Here is a 17,427-nt window from a genome sequence, read left to right as displayed (position 1 = left end):
TACTGAGAGCTACAGTAATAATAATAAATAATAATAATAATTTTATTTGATTAGCCGCAACCCTCTCCCGAAGGACTCGGGGCGGCGTACAATCAAAACGGATAAAAATACACATAAGACAAACATATATACCAAAAAGAACAGAGACATATACATATGTGCATGGAGGAGAGTTGACTTATAAGTGAAAGACAATTAAAAACACAATTTAAAATCCCCTTAAATAAAATTACTAAATTAAAAAACCCATCAGGAGCGATACGAAGTTATGGTTGAGCCAGGCCAGCTATTTGGAAAAGGTGGGTCTTGAGCTTGACACGGAAGGAGCGGCGGTCAATAGTGGTCCTAATATCCGGGGGGAGGTCATTCCACAGGGCTGGGCCCGCCACAGAGAAGGCTCTGCTCCTAGGCGCCGCCCCATGGCACTGTCTGGTGGACGGCACCTGGAGAAGTCCCTCTCTGTGCGAGCGGATGGGTCGTAGGGATGTATGGGGCAGAATACGATCCCGCAGGTAACTAGGTCCTGAGCCATGGAGCGCTTTAAAGATCGTAATCAAGACCTTGAAACGCACTCGATAGACCACAGGAAGCCAGTGCAGCTCGCGCAGGAGAGGTGTCACATGGGAGTACTTAGTACTCCCCATAATCACCCGCGCGGCCGCATTCTGGACCAACTGCAGTCTCCGAGTGCATTTCAAGGGAAGCCCCATGTAGAGAGCGTTACAGTAGTCCAGGCGAGACGCCACCAGCACATGGGTGACTGTGCGTAGGGCGTCCCGGTCCAATAGGGGGCGCAATTGGCGCACCAGGCGAACCTGGTGGAACGCCCCCCTGGCCACGGCCGTCACATGTTCATCCATGGACAGCCTGGCATCCAGGAGGACGCCCAAATTGCGCGCCCGCTCCACGGGGGCGAGTTGAATGCCCCCAATGGCCAGAGATGGAATTATCTGGTTGAACCGGGGAGCCGGAACCCACAGCCACTCCGTCTTGGAAGGGTTGAGCCTGAGTCGGTTGTCATCCATCCAGACCCGTACGGCTTCCACACACCGGGACATCACTTCGACGGCCTCGTTGGGGTGGTTCGGGGTGGAAATGTACAGCTGAGTATCATCAGCGTACAGATGATATCCCACCCCGAAACCATGGATGATCTCACCCAGCGGCTTCATGTATGTGTTGAACAGGAGTGGCGAGAGGACCGACCCCTGTGGCACCCCACAAGTAAGGGGGCATAGGGTCGACCTCTGCTCCCCTGCCAACACACGTTGCGTCCGGCCAGAGAGGTAGGAGCCGAACCACCGCAAAACGGTGCCCCGGACCCCCAACCCCTCCAGTCGGTGCAACAGGATACCATGGTCGATGGTATCAAAAGCCGCCGAGAGGTCTAATAGGACCAGGATAGAGGAACAACCCCTATCTCTGGCCCTCCAGAGATCATCTACCAACGCGACCAAGGCCGTCTCTGTGCTGTGCCCAGGGCGAAAGCCGGACTGGCGCGGGTCTAGATAATCATTCTCCTCCAGATGTCGTGGAAACTGAGAAGCCACCACACTCTCTACAACCTTTCGCCAAAAAGGGAAGGTTGGAGATAGGACGATAATTGGCCAGCTCCGTAGGGTCCAGGGAAGGCTTCTTGAGCAAGGGTCTCACCACCGCCTCTTTCAAGGCGGCCGGGAGAGACCCCTCACCCAACGAAGCGTTCACTAGGCCCAGGAGCCAGTCGCGTGTAACCTCCCAGGATGCCAGTACAAGCCAGGAGGGACACGGGTCCAGTAAACGTGGTAGGTCGCAGTCGTCCACGCAATCTGTCCAAATCGTCGATGACAACCAAGTCAAACTCCTCCCAAAAAGGTTTCTCAAGACTCGCCACTGGCGTCTCGACTGGGCCACTGAAGGGGACCCAATCCTTCCGGATTTGAGCGACTTTATCCTGCAGATATTTCCCAAACTCCTCTGCCCTACCCTGTAAAGGGGCCTCCCGCGGCCTCTGAAACAGAAGGGAGCGGGACACCCGAAACAGGGCGGCAGGGCGGTTCTCTGCGGATGCAATGAGAGCGGCACAATATTGACGTTTGGCCATTCTCAATGCCACTAGGTACGTCCTTAAATGGGCTCGTACCTGTGCTCTGTCAAATTCGGATCGGGAGGATCTCCAACGACTCTCTAGGCATCTCTTGCGGCGCTTCATCACCCTTAGCTCCTCGGTAAACCAAGGAGCCAGGGTGGATCGTTGCCGCCGGAGAGGCCGCAAAAGCGCCACCCGGTTCAAGGCCCCGGTAGTCGCATTATTCCACGCGGCCACCAGGTCCTCTACCCGAGGGCGGGTCAGGGCTGCAGGAGGTGGCCCAAGCTCCATCTGGAACCTGTCTGGTTCCATCAAGCGCCTGGGGCGGAACCATCTAGTGTTTTCCGGTTCCGCCTCCCCGCAGCGAGGGGTAGCACCAGGGAAGTCAAGTCAGAGGAGTGAGTGATCTGACCATGACAGAGGAGTGATGGTTAAATTCACTCCTCCCAGATCACTCAACCACTGGCGAGAGACAAAAACAAGGTCCAAGGTGTGACCTCCCTCGTGTGTCGGGCCCTGAATCATTTGAGTCAGGTCCATGGCTATCATGGAAGCCATGAACTCCCGAACCCCCTCTGATGCTTCTCCCACCGACGGCAGGTTAAAATCCCCCATCACTAGAAGTTTGGGGGTCTCAACCGCCACCGATGAGATCAGCTCAAGGAGCTCAGGCAGGGTCGCTGATGTATGGCGGGGAGCCAGGTATACTATCAGCAGGCCCAACTGCCTCCCAGGGCCCCATTTCACAACAAGGGATTCACATCCGGACGTCTGTGGCACAGTGGACTCCCTCGGCTCTAAGTCCTCCCGGATAATCACTGCTACCCCACCGCCCCTTCCCCGGGCCCGGGGCTGGTGAAATGCTTGGTAACCTGGTGGGCACATTTCCACGAGGGGTAACCCTCCCTTGTGGCCCAACCAGGTTTCCGTTATTCCCGCGAGGTCTGGCTCCCCCTCCAAAATTAGATCATGAATGAGGGGGAAAGTTATTGTATATATAACTATAGTGAAAGTTATTATATTTTTCTAGTTGTGCTTGCATTGGGATGGGATTGGGGCATCTTTAAACAGTTGACCTAAAAGTATTAAAGTAATCCTTATACAGTAGAAGATCATGTAGCCACCTCTGAATAGTCTTCTACTAAATTTGGTAGTTTACCGTAATTTTGAGGGCTGCAGAAATGTATTTGGGAGGTCATGTGCAGTCCACAAACCATGAATTACCCACTTCAATGCACAGTTATACAACCATACAACTAAATATTTTTTACAATATCATGTGAATGCTCAAAATTTTTCCTATAGTTTCACCTCTACGTTAATCTATAGGTCACAGAATGCTGGGGCTGCCTATAGTAGCATTGAGTTATATTCCGATTATAACCAATATTGCAACTAGAATACCTTTCACAAATTAAGAAGACATGATAAATTGCTTAATTGCTCAGTATTTGGATTTGAACAGGAAATTATGCTTTGGATTAGCATGGACAATATCTTTGTATCGATCACTGTTTCTTAAAGAGCCATATTTTTCCTGAGGTCCCTGTATGACCCAGGACTTTCGTGGATCTGAAGCACCCTTTCCTGCTTTCTGAACATCATACATCTGATTTGTAGAAGAAAATTCTTAGAAACAGCTCAGAGCAGACATAAGAACATCAGAATTGCCCAGCAATTTGAACAAGTGCAATGAAATTAAATGTCTATACAATTATGGATCTCTTGGTTGTTGTAGGCTGGAATTTGAAGCTCGGAATCAGAAGAAAGAAGCCAAGGAGCTGGCTGTATTGGAGGTCATGAAAAGAAATGAGGAAGCAGCCCAACAGAAGATAGGTTTAAGAAATCAAGAAAGTTAGCATGGGGAAGAGTACTGCAGAATCCTCTTCTTCTGGACCAGCGAACTTTCCTGGAGAATAGGACACTGCTGAATTAGGCCTGTGGTCACAGTTTTCCTGGCTTAAGTAAATCAGTTGTCCATAGGAAAGGGCCAGGTGGATGCTGCTGTCTAGTTAATCAAGAAGCAGTGTCTTTCCAATAACCAGTTTAAATTCTGATGAAAATTAGCAAACTTCTATGAGTTTTATCTACTGGCACTTTTTACTTATTGGAACTAGGGACTTCTCTCAAATTATCTTCTAGAATTTAAACATCTCACAATATCTCTTTATGCCCGCTAGAGATAATTTTCAAATATATCAAACCACCCTGTCTGGATTCAGAGTCCTATGTAAACAGCAGTGGTTGCTAAATGCCATCAGAGGTTGTTCCTTTTCCAGGAAACAGGATGCAGCCAAACTTGCCACTATATTTCCCAGCTAAGTATACCTGGAAAGAAAGAACTGTAATTGTATACACTGCCTTACATCTGGTGCATTCAGAATCTTTCCATATTGTAATTGTGGAAGGAGTTCAGTGGACTTCACTAATTTCAGATAATGCTCTCCTTACTTTGTGTACAGATAAGTCTCTTAAATCCCATAGCTAAGCAGGAGAGCTGCAGTACTAATTGCAACCATAGCACAAAAACACAGTATAATCGTCAGAAAACTCACTTTGGCCAGTTAATTTTCAGAAGCTCCATATTGACCACAAATTACATCCTAGAAAAACATTTTGTCCCTTGTATATAAATGCTTTGTACTGTACTGCTAACTTTGGATGCTTTGGTGATGAAGCTTACTGCCTAAAGTCTCTTTCTCACACATGATGGGGAACACAGGAGGGCCACATATGAGGATGGGCTTCATTCTCACCCAAACAGGCTCTTTTCAATCTTGATCTTGTATATTTTCAGCCATGGATATTAATAAAATCTTAATAACTAGCATTTACAGTTGAAGTCTGAAATTAAGGCTAAAAGGACTGAAAGAAAAACAGTTGAAACGTAACCAACCAAAGGTTTATATACTAAACAAGTCAGTGCTTGAGGAATTTCTTTCATTTGCAGTGTGCTTCTATATAGTGATTAGAAAACACATGATTGTTTATCCCCATACTATCTTTATATACATTCTCTAGAGCACTAGATGACTCTATCCGTACAATGTTAGCTGTTAACTGGCACATTAAAATATATGTGTCAAAGTACAGAATATTTGGCATACAAAGTGAAGATAGGAGTTTCCAAGGGCACCCTTTTATTATATGAATAATGATTATTCAAAAATAGCTAGAATTTATTTTACTGTGGGAACGGCATGAGATAAACTTTATATCTGCAGTTGCTGTGAATTACCCTGTTTCCCTGAAAATAAGACCTCCCTGGATAATGAGCCCAATTGGGCTTTTGAGCACATGCACTAAAATAAGCCCTCCCCGTAAATATTGTAACCATGAAGTGACCACATTTGCCACCTCCTGCACCTCAAAAATAATGACCTCCCTGAAAATAAGGCCAAGTGCTTATTTCGGGGGTCAAAAGCAAATAAGACTCTGTCTGGAGTATTAACTATTACTCCAGATATTTTACTGAAATGTAGCTTGAGGGGCTACATTTGATCACAGCAGGAACAGAGACATGTAATTCTTTCTTAACTATTTCTCCATTCCCTTATATTTGAGGGGAAACTCAAATGTAAAATCTTTTGATTGGACAAGTTCTGCAATTATCCTTGAGTTTATTTGCCACAATAACCTCTAACTGCTATGAAAACATATTTAATTAAAGATATTTTTTTTTGCTGGGCACTATGTATCAGTAGAATTTCATAGCTGACATTGAATGATGCAGAACTTCCCATACTGAATAATCCCAAAAATCTAGAGCTTCAGTAAAAGCAATAAAAGCAATTGTCATAAAATGACAATATGTTCGTATTCTGTTTTATGCATAGGAATGTATAGAGGCAAATAATTAGTATAATTTAAATAGAAATATAATAAGTTTCCCTTTAGTAAGAAAAAAAATTGACAAGAGATTTTGGAGCTTATTTAGTCTGTTCTCCAGATACTATTGATAGATCACTTGAAAACCCCTATTCTTTTTATTCTTTATCATGTTGGCTAGCAGTTCTTCAGTTTGACATGCTTTGAAATGGATTTTTCCTTTGTGAAATAAGACACATGGCCATCTATTTAATATGAAACTCTTGCTGTCCATCTGTACAAGAGAATTGGTTTGCTTGTACGCGTGCTATGTGTGCATACATGCGCAGTGCAATTAAAATAGTTATGCATATGCGCAGAAGTGAAAAATAAGATGGCGGCGCCATAGGTGCCGCCTGGAGATCCAGTTCGGGGGCGTGGCAGGCCTGGGTTGCTGCCAGTTCCAGTGACCCAAGCCTTCAAACCACTACCGATTCAGCAGAACCAGTCCAAACCGGTAGGAACCCATCACTGGTCCCACAAGATTGTAATTAAAAAAATAGGAAAAATTAAGGAACTTTGTTATTTACAAAACATTGTAGTATCAAATTTATATATGTTCCAAAACAATTCCTCTTCACTCAGTGTGGCCTAGTTATGCCAAATTTCTTCAAACCCTTCTTTTCCTTTAAATTAACAAATAGTTTGTCTGCCCAGAAACTTCTGTCCTTCTGTCTTGTGTTTGTTTTAATCTTGAGCTTGTTACCATTTTTAAATTAATTTTTCTGAAATATGAGACTCCTTGAGGAACACAGTAAGACTTTTTGAAAGGATTTGTCATTAAATGCAAATAATGCAATACAAAAATGTTAAATCTACCTCAGGCTGCACATTTTCATAGGAAGAGGTTGCCCCTGGCAGCCAGTTGCTTGAAATTGTTATTAAAAATGTCAAACTTATTCAATTTCTGTCTTCCCTGCTGGTCAGAGTCTGAATCTGGAATTTCAGTTTACCTCAATCAGAGGCAATGAGCAGTGGCTGGCAGAGCTAGAGTTACTCACAACACCTTGCTGTTTTATAGCCCAAAATCTTTTGCATTTTACATTTTCTTGCTCTCTTAAGTGCCAGGAGTCCCTTCTTTTTATGTTGATGTTTGCTGATAAGTTGTTTCTGCCTTGGGGAATGAGAGCGTAGGGTAATAAATTATGGGAATGCTTTGTGAATTTCAAATGTCAAAGCTGTTTACTGCTTCCCGACTCAATAAACTTTTGGAACTTGGCATCTGTTGCTCAGTTTTAGGAGCAATCTTCTTCCATTATTGCTAGAAATATGGGGAATTTCTGGCCCCTTCTCATGTGGTCTGTAGGTGCCCTTTTTGAAGTTTCTCTCTTGTCCTAATGCTGCACCTTTTTCAGAGACTGGATAGGAAATAGCTCCTAAATATAATTTCACTTGTTCCATCTCTTTCCACTTGAACTGACAGGTAGCAGCTTCATTCCACTCTCTGTTTACATTTTCTAAGATGAGAAGGGCAAGTGAGGCTCATTCAGCTTCAGAATATGAATGGAACATGGGAGTTATGTACCTTGAGGGCCAGGAAAATAGCTGAGGAATGGGAGGAACATGTTACTCTTACCATACTTCCTGGAAACAATATTATCATCAGACAAAAAATATATTAATTTCTCATTAAGCAGGAACTGCTCCAGTTTAAAGGTAAGAAAACAACATAGCTTCAGTTCATTCTCAAGCTTTCTGTGGTCTGTGAAATGCTCTGGGATGCACATATTAAAATTGTCCATAATCTCACATATCAGTAAAAAAAACCTCATATAATTCTGTTAGGCTCTTGACATAGCACAAATCTAAATTCATTTTTCCAAAGCTGTGCTGTTTGGGAAATGTGGAGGTCAAATCCAGTGCATCTGGAAGGCAGAAATTTAAAGAAAGCTGATATAGATTACTGAACATTTCCAGTTCATTATTTTATCCCTCTAATTGTAGAGAAACAGAATAGCCCTTTAAGTATTATTTTACCAAAGGGGGAAAGTTGAACAATAGAGCTCAATTTCCTGTACTACCATTCTTGTATCACAAGCTTTAAAGTAGCTTAGAAATGTCCAAGGAGAGTGTGTGAATAAAAATTTGCAGGATGTTGGGTACAGAGTCACAATCTAAGATGCGGATATAAAATGAGTGGAGCTTGGATCACAGTGCTGCACTCACCACCATCTTGTAAACTTTGTGGCTCCCTCGTAGAAGCTGCTGTATTAGTTTGTGAGGGTTAGTGAGAATATCCCTTAGCCACGTATTAGGAAGTGTTAGGGAAAAAAATGTTTCTACTTCTCATCACACACAAAAAGCACACAGAGTTCTATTTTCAATATTAGCAGCCAAACCTTCATAAAGACATCTTGACAAACTGATCTCTCTTCTTTATAAAATGACCTGAGACTTTCATCTAAACACCAGTCATTTCATTAATTTGTAACAAAATTATATAAAATTTCCAATGGTGGCAAATATCTGTAGCTCTGGTGTAGAATGAGGGTGGAGGGTCATTCTCCGAACTTAGGGGATATCCCGTCAGTGTTCTGCTTATAAGGGCTCTGTGTGGTCAGTAGATTTTGTGATAGAGAGGTCAGATCAGGATTATGTGGATGGATGGGTCACGTCACATGTGGGTCATGGCACATGAGGGTTTGGGGAAGGTCATGTCAGGTGAAGTGTGGGTCATGTCACATGAAGGTCTTGGGAAGGTCATGTCAGGTGAGGTAAATTGGGAAGTGAAGTGCTGGTTGCGAAGATTGTATAGGTTGGTTGAGGATTGGTGCCATCGCTGGTTGGTTATGCAGTTGATTTGAATTCTCAGGGGTTTATAGGCTGGTTGTAGGTCAATGTGTCTGTGGATGGGATTGCTTCTAGAGTGCCTTAAGGGCCAGGACACACTGCAGCACCACAGCACTAAGGAAAGCAGAGGAGAACCAGATCCTTGATGTCTTTCTTTGCAACGGCTATCTGAAAAACTTCCGACATACAGGACCCAAACCATAACACACCACTTAGCCAGCCACCAGGAAAAAACTAACCCTACCAAGCACAAAAGGGATGTTGGAAATGACAGATTTCTCTAACCTCTAGGAACAGCAATAGCCCACAAACCCACAGCCACACTCCCCCAGGAATTATCCAGAACCAAAGACAAGATACGGAAAGATGAAAGAAACAATATAATTTATAAAATCAACGGTAACATTTTGCCAACTGTTAAACCCACCATTTTCAAAAGTGTCAAGACCATACTTAAACATAAGTCGAGGGGGCTATGCTCGGTCTGAAATGGCCTCTGGGTTTGATTCTCTAAAGAGAAAAGCACTGCTTTAACAGAAAGTAACTTTCTGGATCCTTTTTTTTAATCATATAAGGAATTTTCTTAAGTTTATTATTCACAATTCACTATATTTCCCCTTCTGTGAATCATAAATGATAGGCAACTACCACAATATACGTACATATACGTAATATACAATAGTTCTCAATTTCCTTAGGTGATGAACATATTCTCAGCCTTAAAACTGGCACTATTGACTACCTAAACTCTTTATAACTTGAGGTAATTTGAGACTTTTGGAGCACATGTAGCTCTTGAATGTCTTTTTTTTTCAAATTCCATACTATATCTGACAAGTTTCAATGCATATTTCAGACAAAAGTCCAGGAAAAATATATCCAAGTTGGAGCTATTTTATTCTCAACCATCTTTTTCAGCACTGAAACATTTGAGACCAAACTATAATTGTATGAATCTCCTTGGTCAAGGAAGGCCATCTTCAGTAATGGCCTTATTGTTGCTTCTTTTGGGCAAGGTGAAAACAACCTTCCAAGGAGGCATTGATTTCCTCAACCATGACATATCCTGAGAAATTTAATTAACTAGAAGGGGCAAAGAGTGAATCAGCAGGGGCAGTGTTCATCTCCTCATACCTTACCCACATCCTCAATTTTTATATTCTTTTTCCAAGGAAAAACAATGAACAACATAATGTCTGTTCGTTATTTTAATTATTAAACTGAGAATGTTGCTGTTCTTGTAACAAAGCAGAAGTTTTATGACAGAGAATCCAGAAATATTCCAGTACTGCACTAAAAGCAAATGGGATTATTGGTCCAATCATGGCACTGTCTGAGCAAGCGCTCTTTAAAAGGACTAACACATTTATGATATATAGTCATCTTGAAAGATTTGTTAGGAATAAATTCATGAGCATTGTCTCCCTATCTCCCAGTTTTTATGTGCATCTAATGTTATATATCTGTTGAAAGGTTTAAACTTGATTCAAATAAATGGTTTTTGTCAGATAGAATTGGAGTTATACAGAATAAAAGCGGGGGAAGGTAGCTATGATGCATTAAAGAAGAAACTATATGGGAAATGATAGCTTCCAAACGCAGAATTACTACCTTGGCAAGTTAATACCAAAAGTATCTGGAACTTTTTATCCTGCTTCTTCTGCTTTGATTATTTTTGATTAGATCAGTTTGAAATTCTCAGTGCTGGATGCAAAACATTTCTAATTTTCAGGCTGACAGTGTTCTCCGAAGAATATGGAGGCAGCATGCACTGTCACATGAGGTAAATTGACACTCCATTCTACTGAGCATTGTCTCTGCTGAAAGCATATCAGAGGGTTTCTGATACTTACTGATGACCTTTGATAGTCTAGAAGTGGGAACTGACATCTTTCTTCTTTCTTTTAGAAACAGATTACTAGATAAAAATCCCGTCATATCAGCAACTAATGAAAAGCAGCTGATTTACACAAACAGTTTATACTGTAAACTAGATGTATGTGTTCTGGTTCTGTGTTTCATTTTTTCATGTGAAAAGAGTGTACATTTAATAGTCCCTTCATTAAGGAGAGGAGATGATTGCTTAGGTGGAACACTATAACTTCATCTGCATGACATCTTGAATACAAACTAGTGAATCATATTTTATCCTAATGTGCTGGGTAAGTCTGTGAGATTAATTTACCATTGTGTCATGATTCACTAAAAATTGGATTAATTGAATAATTCACAAGTTCCACATAGCTGACAAAATCATGGAAATAACCCAACATTAATTTAAGGAAGGTATCGTTAATGCTAGATAAAGGTAAAGGTTCCCCTCGCACATATGTACTAGTCGTTCTTGACTCTAGGGGGCAGTGCTCATCTCCATTTCAAAGCCAAAGAGCCAGTGCTGTCCGAAGACATCTCCCTGGTCATGTGGCCGGCATGACTAAAAGCTGAAGGCGCACGGAACGCTGTTACCTTCCCACCAAAGGTGGTTCCTACTTTTTCTACTTGCATTTTTACATGCTTTTGAACTGCTAGGTTGGCAGAAGCTGGGACAGGTAACAGGAGCTCACTCAGTTATGTGGTGCTGGGATTTGAACCGCTGAACTGCCGACTGACAAGCTCAGTGTTTTAGCCACTGAGCCACCCTACATCTTTAATGCTAGCTCATGAAAATGGTAAGAAGAGAATTGCAGTCTTAGTGCTTCAAAGTGTATTTTGCCCATGGCCCTCATACTTGGACTGAATTGCCTTTCCTGAGAACTAAACACTTCATGTCTCATTCTCACATCTTCTTACTGTAACCATGGTTCAGTCAATTGAACCACGTATCATGTGACGAATGTTGTGTGAAGGTGGCCTATAGGTGATATAGAGGCTCTTCCTCTCCACAAACTAGGTCATTACCCTCAGATGCAGCACAAGTATGCTATGACTTTATGTCAGGCAGAAAAATATCTTCAATAAACCAGCAATGCTCATAGCTGCCTATTTCAGGATCAAAAGGTCTTCAAGGTCATTTGAAGCTGCCTGCTGCTTTCTAACCATTTATAATTATAATTATTGGATACATGATTGAGAATTATAGTTCTCTTTGCCCAAACTATCTCCGAGGAAAGCAGTACAGATGTAATTTTACTTTTTAATTAATGAGATGGTGATTGACTTGGCAAATGAGTGGAAAAGCAATCAGGGATATGTAAATTGCTTAATCTAGTGTCATTTACGGCTGTTTACAGTTAAGGGGCAAAATGTGGGATTCAGAAGCAATTTACATATGGCTACATATTTATTTACCTTTTTTTCTGAGAGATTAAGATAGTATCAATACGGAACGTCCTCTACATTTATCCAGGAAGCAACAATTGTGTAAAATAAACTGAGTTGAGAGAGAGAATTGACTCAGATCATCTAGTGAACTTTGTATCCTGGTGGATAATCGATCTTGGATCTCTCTAGTCCACGGGTGTCAAACTCACAGTGTCACATTGCTGTCGTGACATTTTCCCCCTTTGCGGAGCTGGGGTGGATGTGGCTGGCACATGAGGCATCCGGCCTGCGGGCCGCCAGTTTGACACCCCTGCTTTAGTCCAAGGATTCTTCAAAATCCCTTCTAGAGGATACCAAATTAAGTAAAGGGCTGTTCAGTCTCTTCCAACCTCCTGATGCCCCTTTTGATAGATGAAGAAGTCTGAATCGTTTTTAGAAAGCTGCCTTCTATCAAAACTGACCATCAATTTAGTCCAGGAGCCTCTACCAGTGTTGGAAGAAATGACCATCTAGGTTCAGTTCCAAGTGGGAAGAAAGACACTGGAAACATGGAGACAGCTTAAAAGATGGTTTAATGAGGTACAGGACCAGATGGTTTGAGATCCTGGGCAAAAAGAAAAGAAAAAAGGGAGATGATGCTGAGAGTGCCTGGGTTGTATGTCCTATCTGGACTTTTGAATTTGAGCTTGTATTCTGATTGGTTGTCAGACTCCCATGGGGCCATGCAGGGGTAACTTTGTAGGTTGTGTTTTGAGTCCCAGGCTTGGTTGAGCCTTGCTGGGTGATGTAATCTTCCCAGGTGCCATGCTGTACGTTCTGTTGCTAGATGGGTCCTATTATGTCTTGGAGACTATGTCTTTTGTGTTGTAGATAAGCTGGCCCAGGCCTTAATGGCCCATTAACAAAGGGGGAGTGAGTTTCTGACTCCCCTTTTGGGGGAAATATTCTGCCCTTTTAATATTTCCTAAAATATTCCATTTTTCTAGGAGAGGGGTAGGTGCTAACTTCCTACACCAGGATTGCAAGTCCCAGCTTTCCTAGACATTTTGGGAACTAAACCTCTGATCTTTATATTTACTGGGCCTTTCTGGCAATTCTAAAAGTTGATGGAATATAGTAAATATAGTATCGCCATTGCTGCCCTAGAGTCTGGATAAAGATGTCTACTCCCTGCAGTTTTACTCTCCAATCCTGGGGCAGTTCTACTGAAAGGCAGGTGGCCAGGCCTAGGGGGTTGTTTAGCATGGAAATGGGATCACACATAAAGCAAGCCTGTTATTGCTACCCAGGCTCTCCTGATGTGCCTGGCAGCCTGCAAAAAGCAAGGAATCCAAAAGTCATTAAAAATCAACAGTAACCAGGCACTGATGAGATAGCAGTAGGTAACCAAAAGAAAAACAGTGGGACTAGCATCAGCCTGGTGACTATTTTCATGCCCCATCAAGCCTTCTTTGTTTCCCTGGCTTTTTTTTTTTTTTAAAGAGGTTTAGGGTTGAATTATGAGGGTTTTTTGACAACAGTAGAGAAGTGGTTGCAGCTGATTTTTTTTTCTCAGATGCTTTTTGATTTCTGGGTCTTGCTTAGAACTATATGTGATGGAGAAAACAGATGTAAAAACAAACAAACTGGAAACTGCATCCCTTTCCTCCCTCTGTTTCAGATGTGACCAGGATTACCTAGCTCATTTCTTTGCCTAATCTATCAACTGACCCTGCTTGCCTAGAGATAAGGCTCCCTGCAATCCTGTTTAAAGAATAGAAACTTCATTTACCTGTTCCTAATACAGGCCAAGGGCAGTCCTAAGAATGAGATTGCAACACAATAAAGTGAAAAACTACAAGATTCCATCCTTAATTAGGAACAACTCACCCAATTACCTCAACATCCCATCTTCTTAGCAATGGATTTCCCCAGCTCTGTTTTTCCCTCCTGAAACAGTAGTTAGGCAGTTTTGACTAACAAAATAATCTCATGTACATGAGCAAGGACTTGCCTAGTTTTTTCCAACATTTCTAATAAATCAGGTCCCTAGAGTTTCTTCCTCTGTAGCCCTCAACTTCCACAAAAGTATTTGTTTTCCCATTCTTCTGGATTCCTCATTCTTGTAAAATTGGGACTTATTGTTGAATAAATGGTTGGGTTTCTCTCTCTTATATTATGCTCAGTTCTTCTCAATTTTCCACAAAAGACTCAAAAGTCTCCCACTGAAGTACTAACTAGAACTAACTCAGCTTTGTTTTTAAGCCTAGATATTCAAGAGCTAAGTCACCCTGGCTTTAAATTGGCTAGTTTTAGTATCTGTTTTTAATTGTCTTTTCATCTTGTTTCATTAAAAAATATAGTTATTTTTATTGAATACTGTGTCAGTATAAAATAAATTTTGCATTGTTATTATTCAAACTAGTGAAATATTGTTTTTGTAATAACTATAATAAATAAAGGACTAAATAATAATAAATAAATCAGATGTTTAATTTCTCCTACCCTGTTTCCCTGAAAATAAGACCTCCCTGGATAATAAGCCCAATAAGGCTTTTGAGCACATGCGCTCAAGTCCCTCCCTTGAAAAAAAGCCCTCCCCCGAAAATATTGCAACACAGCAGCATCCATGAGGTGACCATGCTCGCCACCTCCTGCATCTCAAAAATAATAAGACCTCCCCAAAAATAAGGCCAAGCGCTTATTTCAGGAGTCAAAAGAAAAATAAGACCCTGGGAAAACATGATGGCAATGATAGGCCATGATCTTTAAAATGAGGCGTAAAAAGAACAGGTGGAACTGAGAAGGTTATGTGAGAATTTTTCAGAATGTTACTTTTTCTTCATCATAACTGTAAATGGTCACTAAATGAGGCAGTTGCTAAACAAGGATTACTTGTTCTGAAAGGCTTAGCTATTTGTCTTGAGGGTATGGATTTTTATACAGATAGTCCTCAACTTACAACCACAATTGAGCTTGAAATTTATGTTAAGTGAAACATTTGTTAAATTAATTTTGCCCCACTGTACGACTTTTCTTGACACAATGGTTAACTGAATCACTGCAGTTGATAAGTTAGTAACCTGGTTGTTAATTGAATCTGGTTTCCCCATTGACTTTGCTTGCCAGAAGGTTGCAAAAGAGGAACACATGACCTTGGGACACAGCAATGGTCATAAGGATGAGCCAGTTGCCAAGCACTCAAATTTTGATCGCATGATCATGGGGATGCTTCAAAGGCCATCACTGTGAAAATTAGACATAAGTCACTTTTTTTCAGTACTGTTGCAACTTTCATCAAATGAACTGTTGTAAGTCGAGGACTATCTGTATTATTTTTTACATTTATACTTATATGCAGGTTAAACACAAGATATGAAAATTATTGATACTCCAATAGAAACGGCTGCTCCATTAACAGATATTGACAGTTTTTCTTTCAGATTTCAGTTGAACTGCTGCATATATACCGTATTTTTCGCCTTATAAGACACACTTTTTTACTCCAAAAAAGAGGGTAAAAATCTGAGTGCGTCTTGTAAGCCGAATGTAGCCACTGGGTCATCTGAAAATGGGGCAGGCAAAGAGGGGGCTGCAGAGATCGTGATGGCTGGAAAGGAGAGAGGTTTCGCTTTCAGAGCTCCCGCTCGGCTGGGCTCCCAAGAGGGCTTAGGCGGTGGTGGCGGTGGCAGCGGCTCCTCACATTGCTGGGGCGCTGCTTTAAGCTGCCCTCCTCCTGCAAACGAAAGGTGCCTCAAGGCTTTGGCTCCTGAGATCGGTGCGCTGCCATCCAAAATGCTGGTACCACGATCGCTGCAGCGCCCGCTTTACCTGCCGCTTCTCGGGCGGTTCCAGGTGGCAGAGATCGTAGTAATAGCATTTTGGATGGCAGCGCACCGATCTCAGTAGCCAAAGCCTTTGAATCAAGTTTGATTGTGTCCCATCTAGCGTTCTCCACCCCCAACCCCAAATCTCTCCGGATCCGCAGAGATCCCCAAATCCGGAGAGATTTGGGGTTGGGGGTGGAGAACGCTAGATGGGACACAATCAAACTTGATGGCAGCGCACCGATCTCAGTAGCCAAAGCCTTTGAATCAAGTTTGATTGTGTCCCATCTAGCGTTCTCCACCCCCAACCCCAAATCTCTCCGGATCCGGAGAGATTTGGGGTTGGGGGTGGAGAACGCTAGATGGGACACAATCAAACTTGATTCAAAGGCTTTGGCTACTGAGATCGGTGTGCTGCCATCCAAAATGCTATTACTACGATCTCTGCTGCCTGGAACCGCCCGGGAAGCGGCAGGTAAAGCGGGCGCTGCAGCGATCGTGGTACCAGCATTTTGGATCACAGCGCACCAATCTCAGGAGCCAAAGCCTTTGAATCAAGTTTGATTGTGTCCCATCTAGCGTTCTCCACCCCCAACCCCAAATCTCTCCAGATCCGGAGAGATTTGGGGTTGGGGGTGGAGAACGCTAGATGGGACACAATCAAACTTGATTCAAAGGCTTTGGCTACTGAGATCGGTGTGCTGCCATCCAAAATGCTATTACTACGATCTCTGCCGCCTGGAACCGCCCGGGAAGCGGCAGGTAAAGCGGGCGCTGCAGCGATCGTGGTACCAGCATTTTGGATCGCAGCGCACCAATCTCAGGAGCCAAAGCCTTTGAATCAAGTTTGATTGTGTCCCATCTAGCGTTCTCCACCCCCAACCCCAAATTTCTCCGGATCTGCTTATTGCTATTGCTGCTATTGCGCCCAGCTACTGTATCTCTTTGCTGCATGACAGATCCGGGCGGATTGGGGGTGGGTGGTTGGAGAACGCTAGATTGGGAAGTTAAAAGTTTTAGATGAGCCACCGGCTGGAGGGCTGGGGCCATGCAAGAAGCCCGCTCAGGCAGGGAAGGAGGGGAGGAGGGAGTGAGGATAGACAAGTAAGAGGGAAAGAGGAAAGAAAGCAGGAGGGCAGAAGGGAGGTGGAAGGAAGGAAAGAAAAGCAGACACGCTGGAGGGAAAGAGGAAAGAAGGCAAGCAGGCAGGAATGAGGCAGAAGGAAGGAGGGAAGGATGGAACTGGAAGGGAGGCAGGGAAGGAGGGAGGGAGAAAGGAAGGATAGGAGGATAGGGAAAGGGGAAAGAAGGCAGGCAGGCAGAAGGGAGGGAGGTGCAAGGAAGGAAGGAAGCATAGATAAGCAGGAGGGAAAGAAGGCAGGCAGGCAGGAGGAAAGAGGAAGGAGGGAACTGGAAGGGAGGCAGGAAGGAAGGGAAGGAGGAAGGGAGGGTGGAAGGAAGGATAGACAAGTAAGAGGGAAAGAGGAAAGAAAGCATCTGAATGTACTAAACACGAGTCTTCAGGGAAAAGATGGATACATTGTGAAAACTCAGCTGTCAGTTGATCTTAATGTTATGAAATGAAAAGTATGCCATTTGCAATTAACTTGGCATAAAATAATTCATTTGCATTTA

At 43.0% G+C, this 17,427-nt stretch overlaps 1 protein-coding gene across 1 annotated transcript in view; it reads left to right on the top strand.

The window, feature by feature from the left end:
* PCYT2 (phosphate cytidylyltransferase 2, ethanolamine) overlaps positions 1 to 13,457 on the top strand; it is a 38,115-nt gene extending 24,658 nt beyond the window's left edge. Inside the window, exon 13 of the mRNA XM_081935210.1 lies at positions 3,807 to 13,457. Within this exon, the coding sequence (XP_081791336.1) occupies positions 3,807 to 3,927 (121 nt within the window). The 3' untranslated portion in view covers positions 3,928 to 13,457. The remainder of the gene's footprint in view (positions 1 to 3,806) is intronic.
* The last annotated feature ends 3,970 nt before the right edge of the window (positions 13,458 to 17,427 follow it).

This window comes from Natrix helvetica (genome assembly GCF_964273705.1).
Source record: "Natrix helvetica genome assembly, chromosome: 1".
Classification (NCBI taxonomy): domain Eukaryota; kingdom Metazoa; phylum Chordata; class Lepidosauria; order Squamata; family Natricidae; genus Natrix; species Natrix helvetica.
This window is presented reverse-complemented; position numbering and strand designations above follow the sequence as displayed.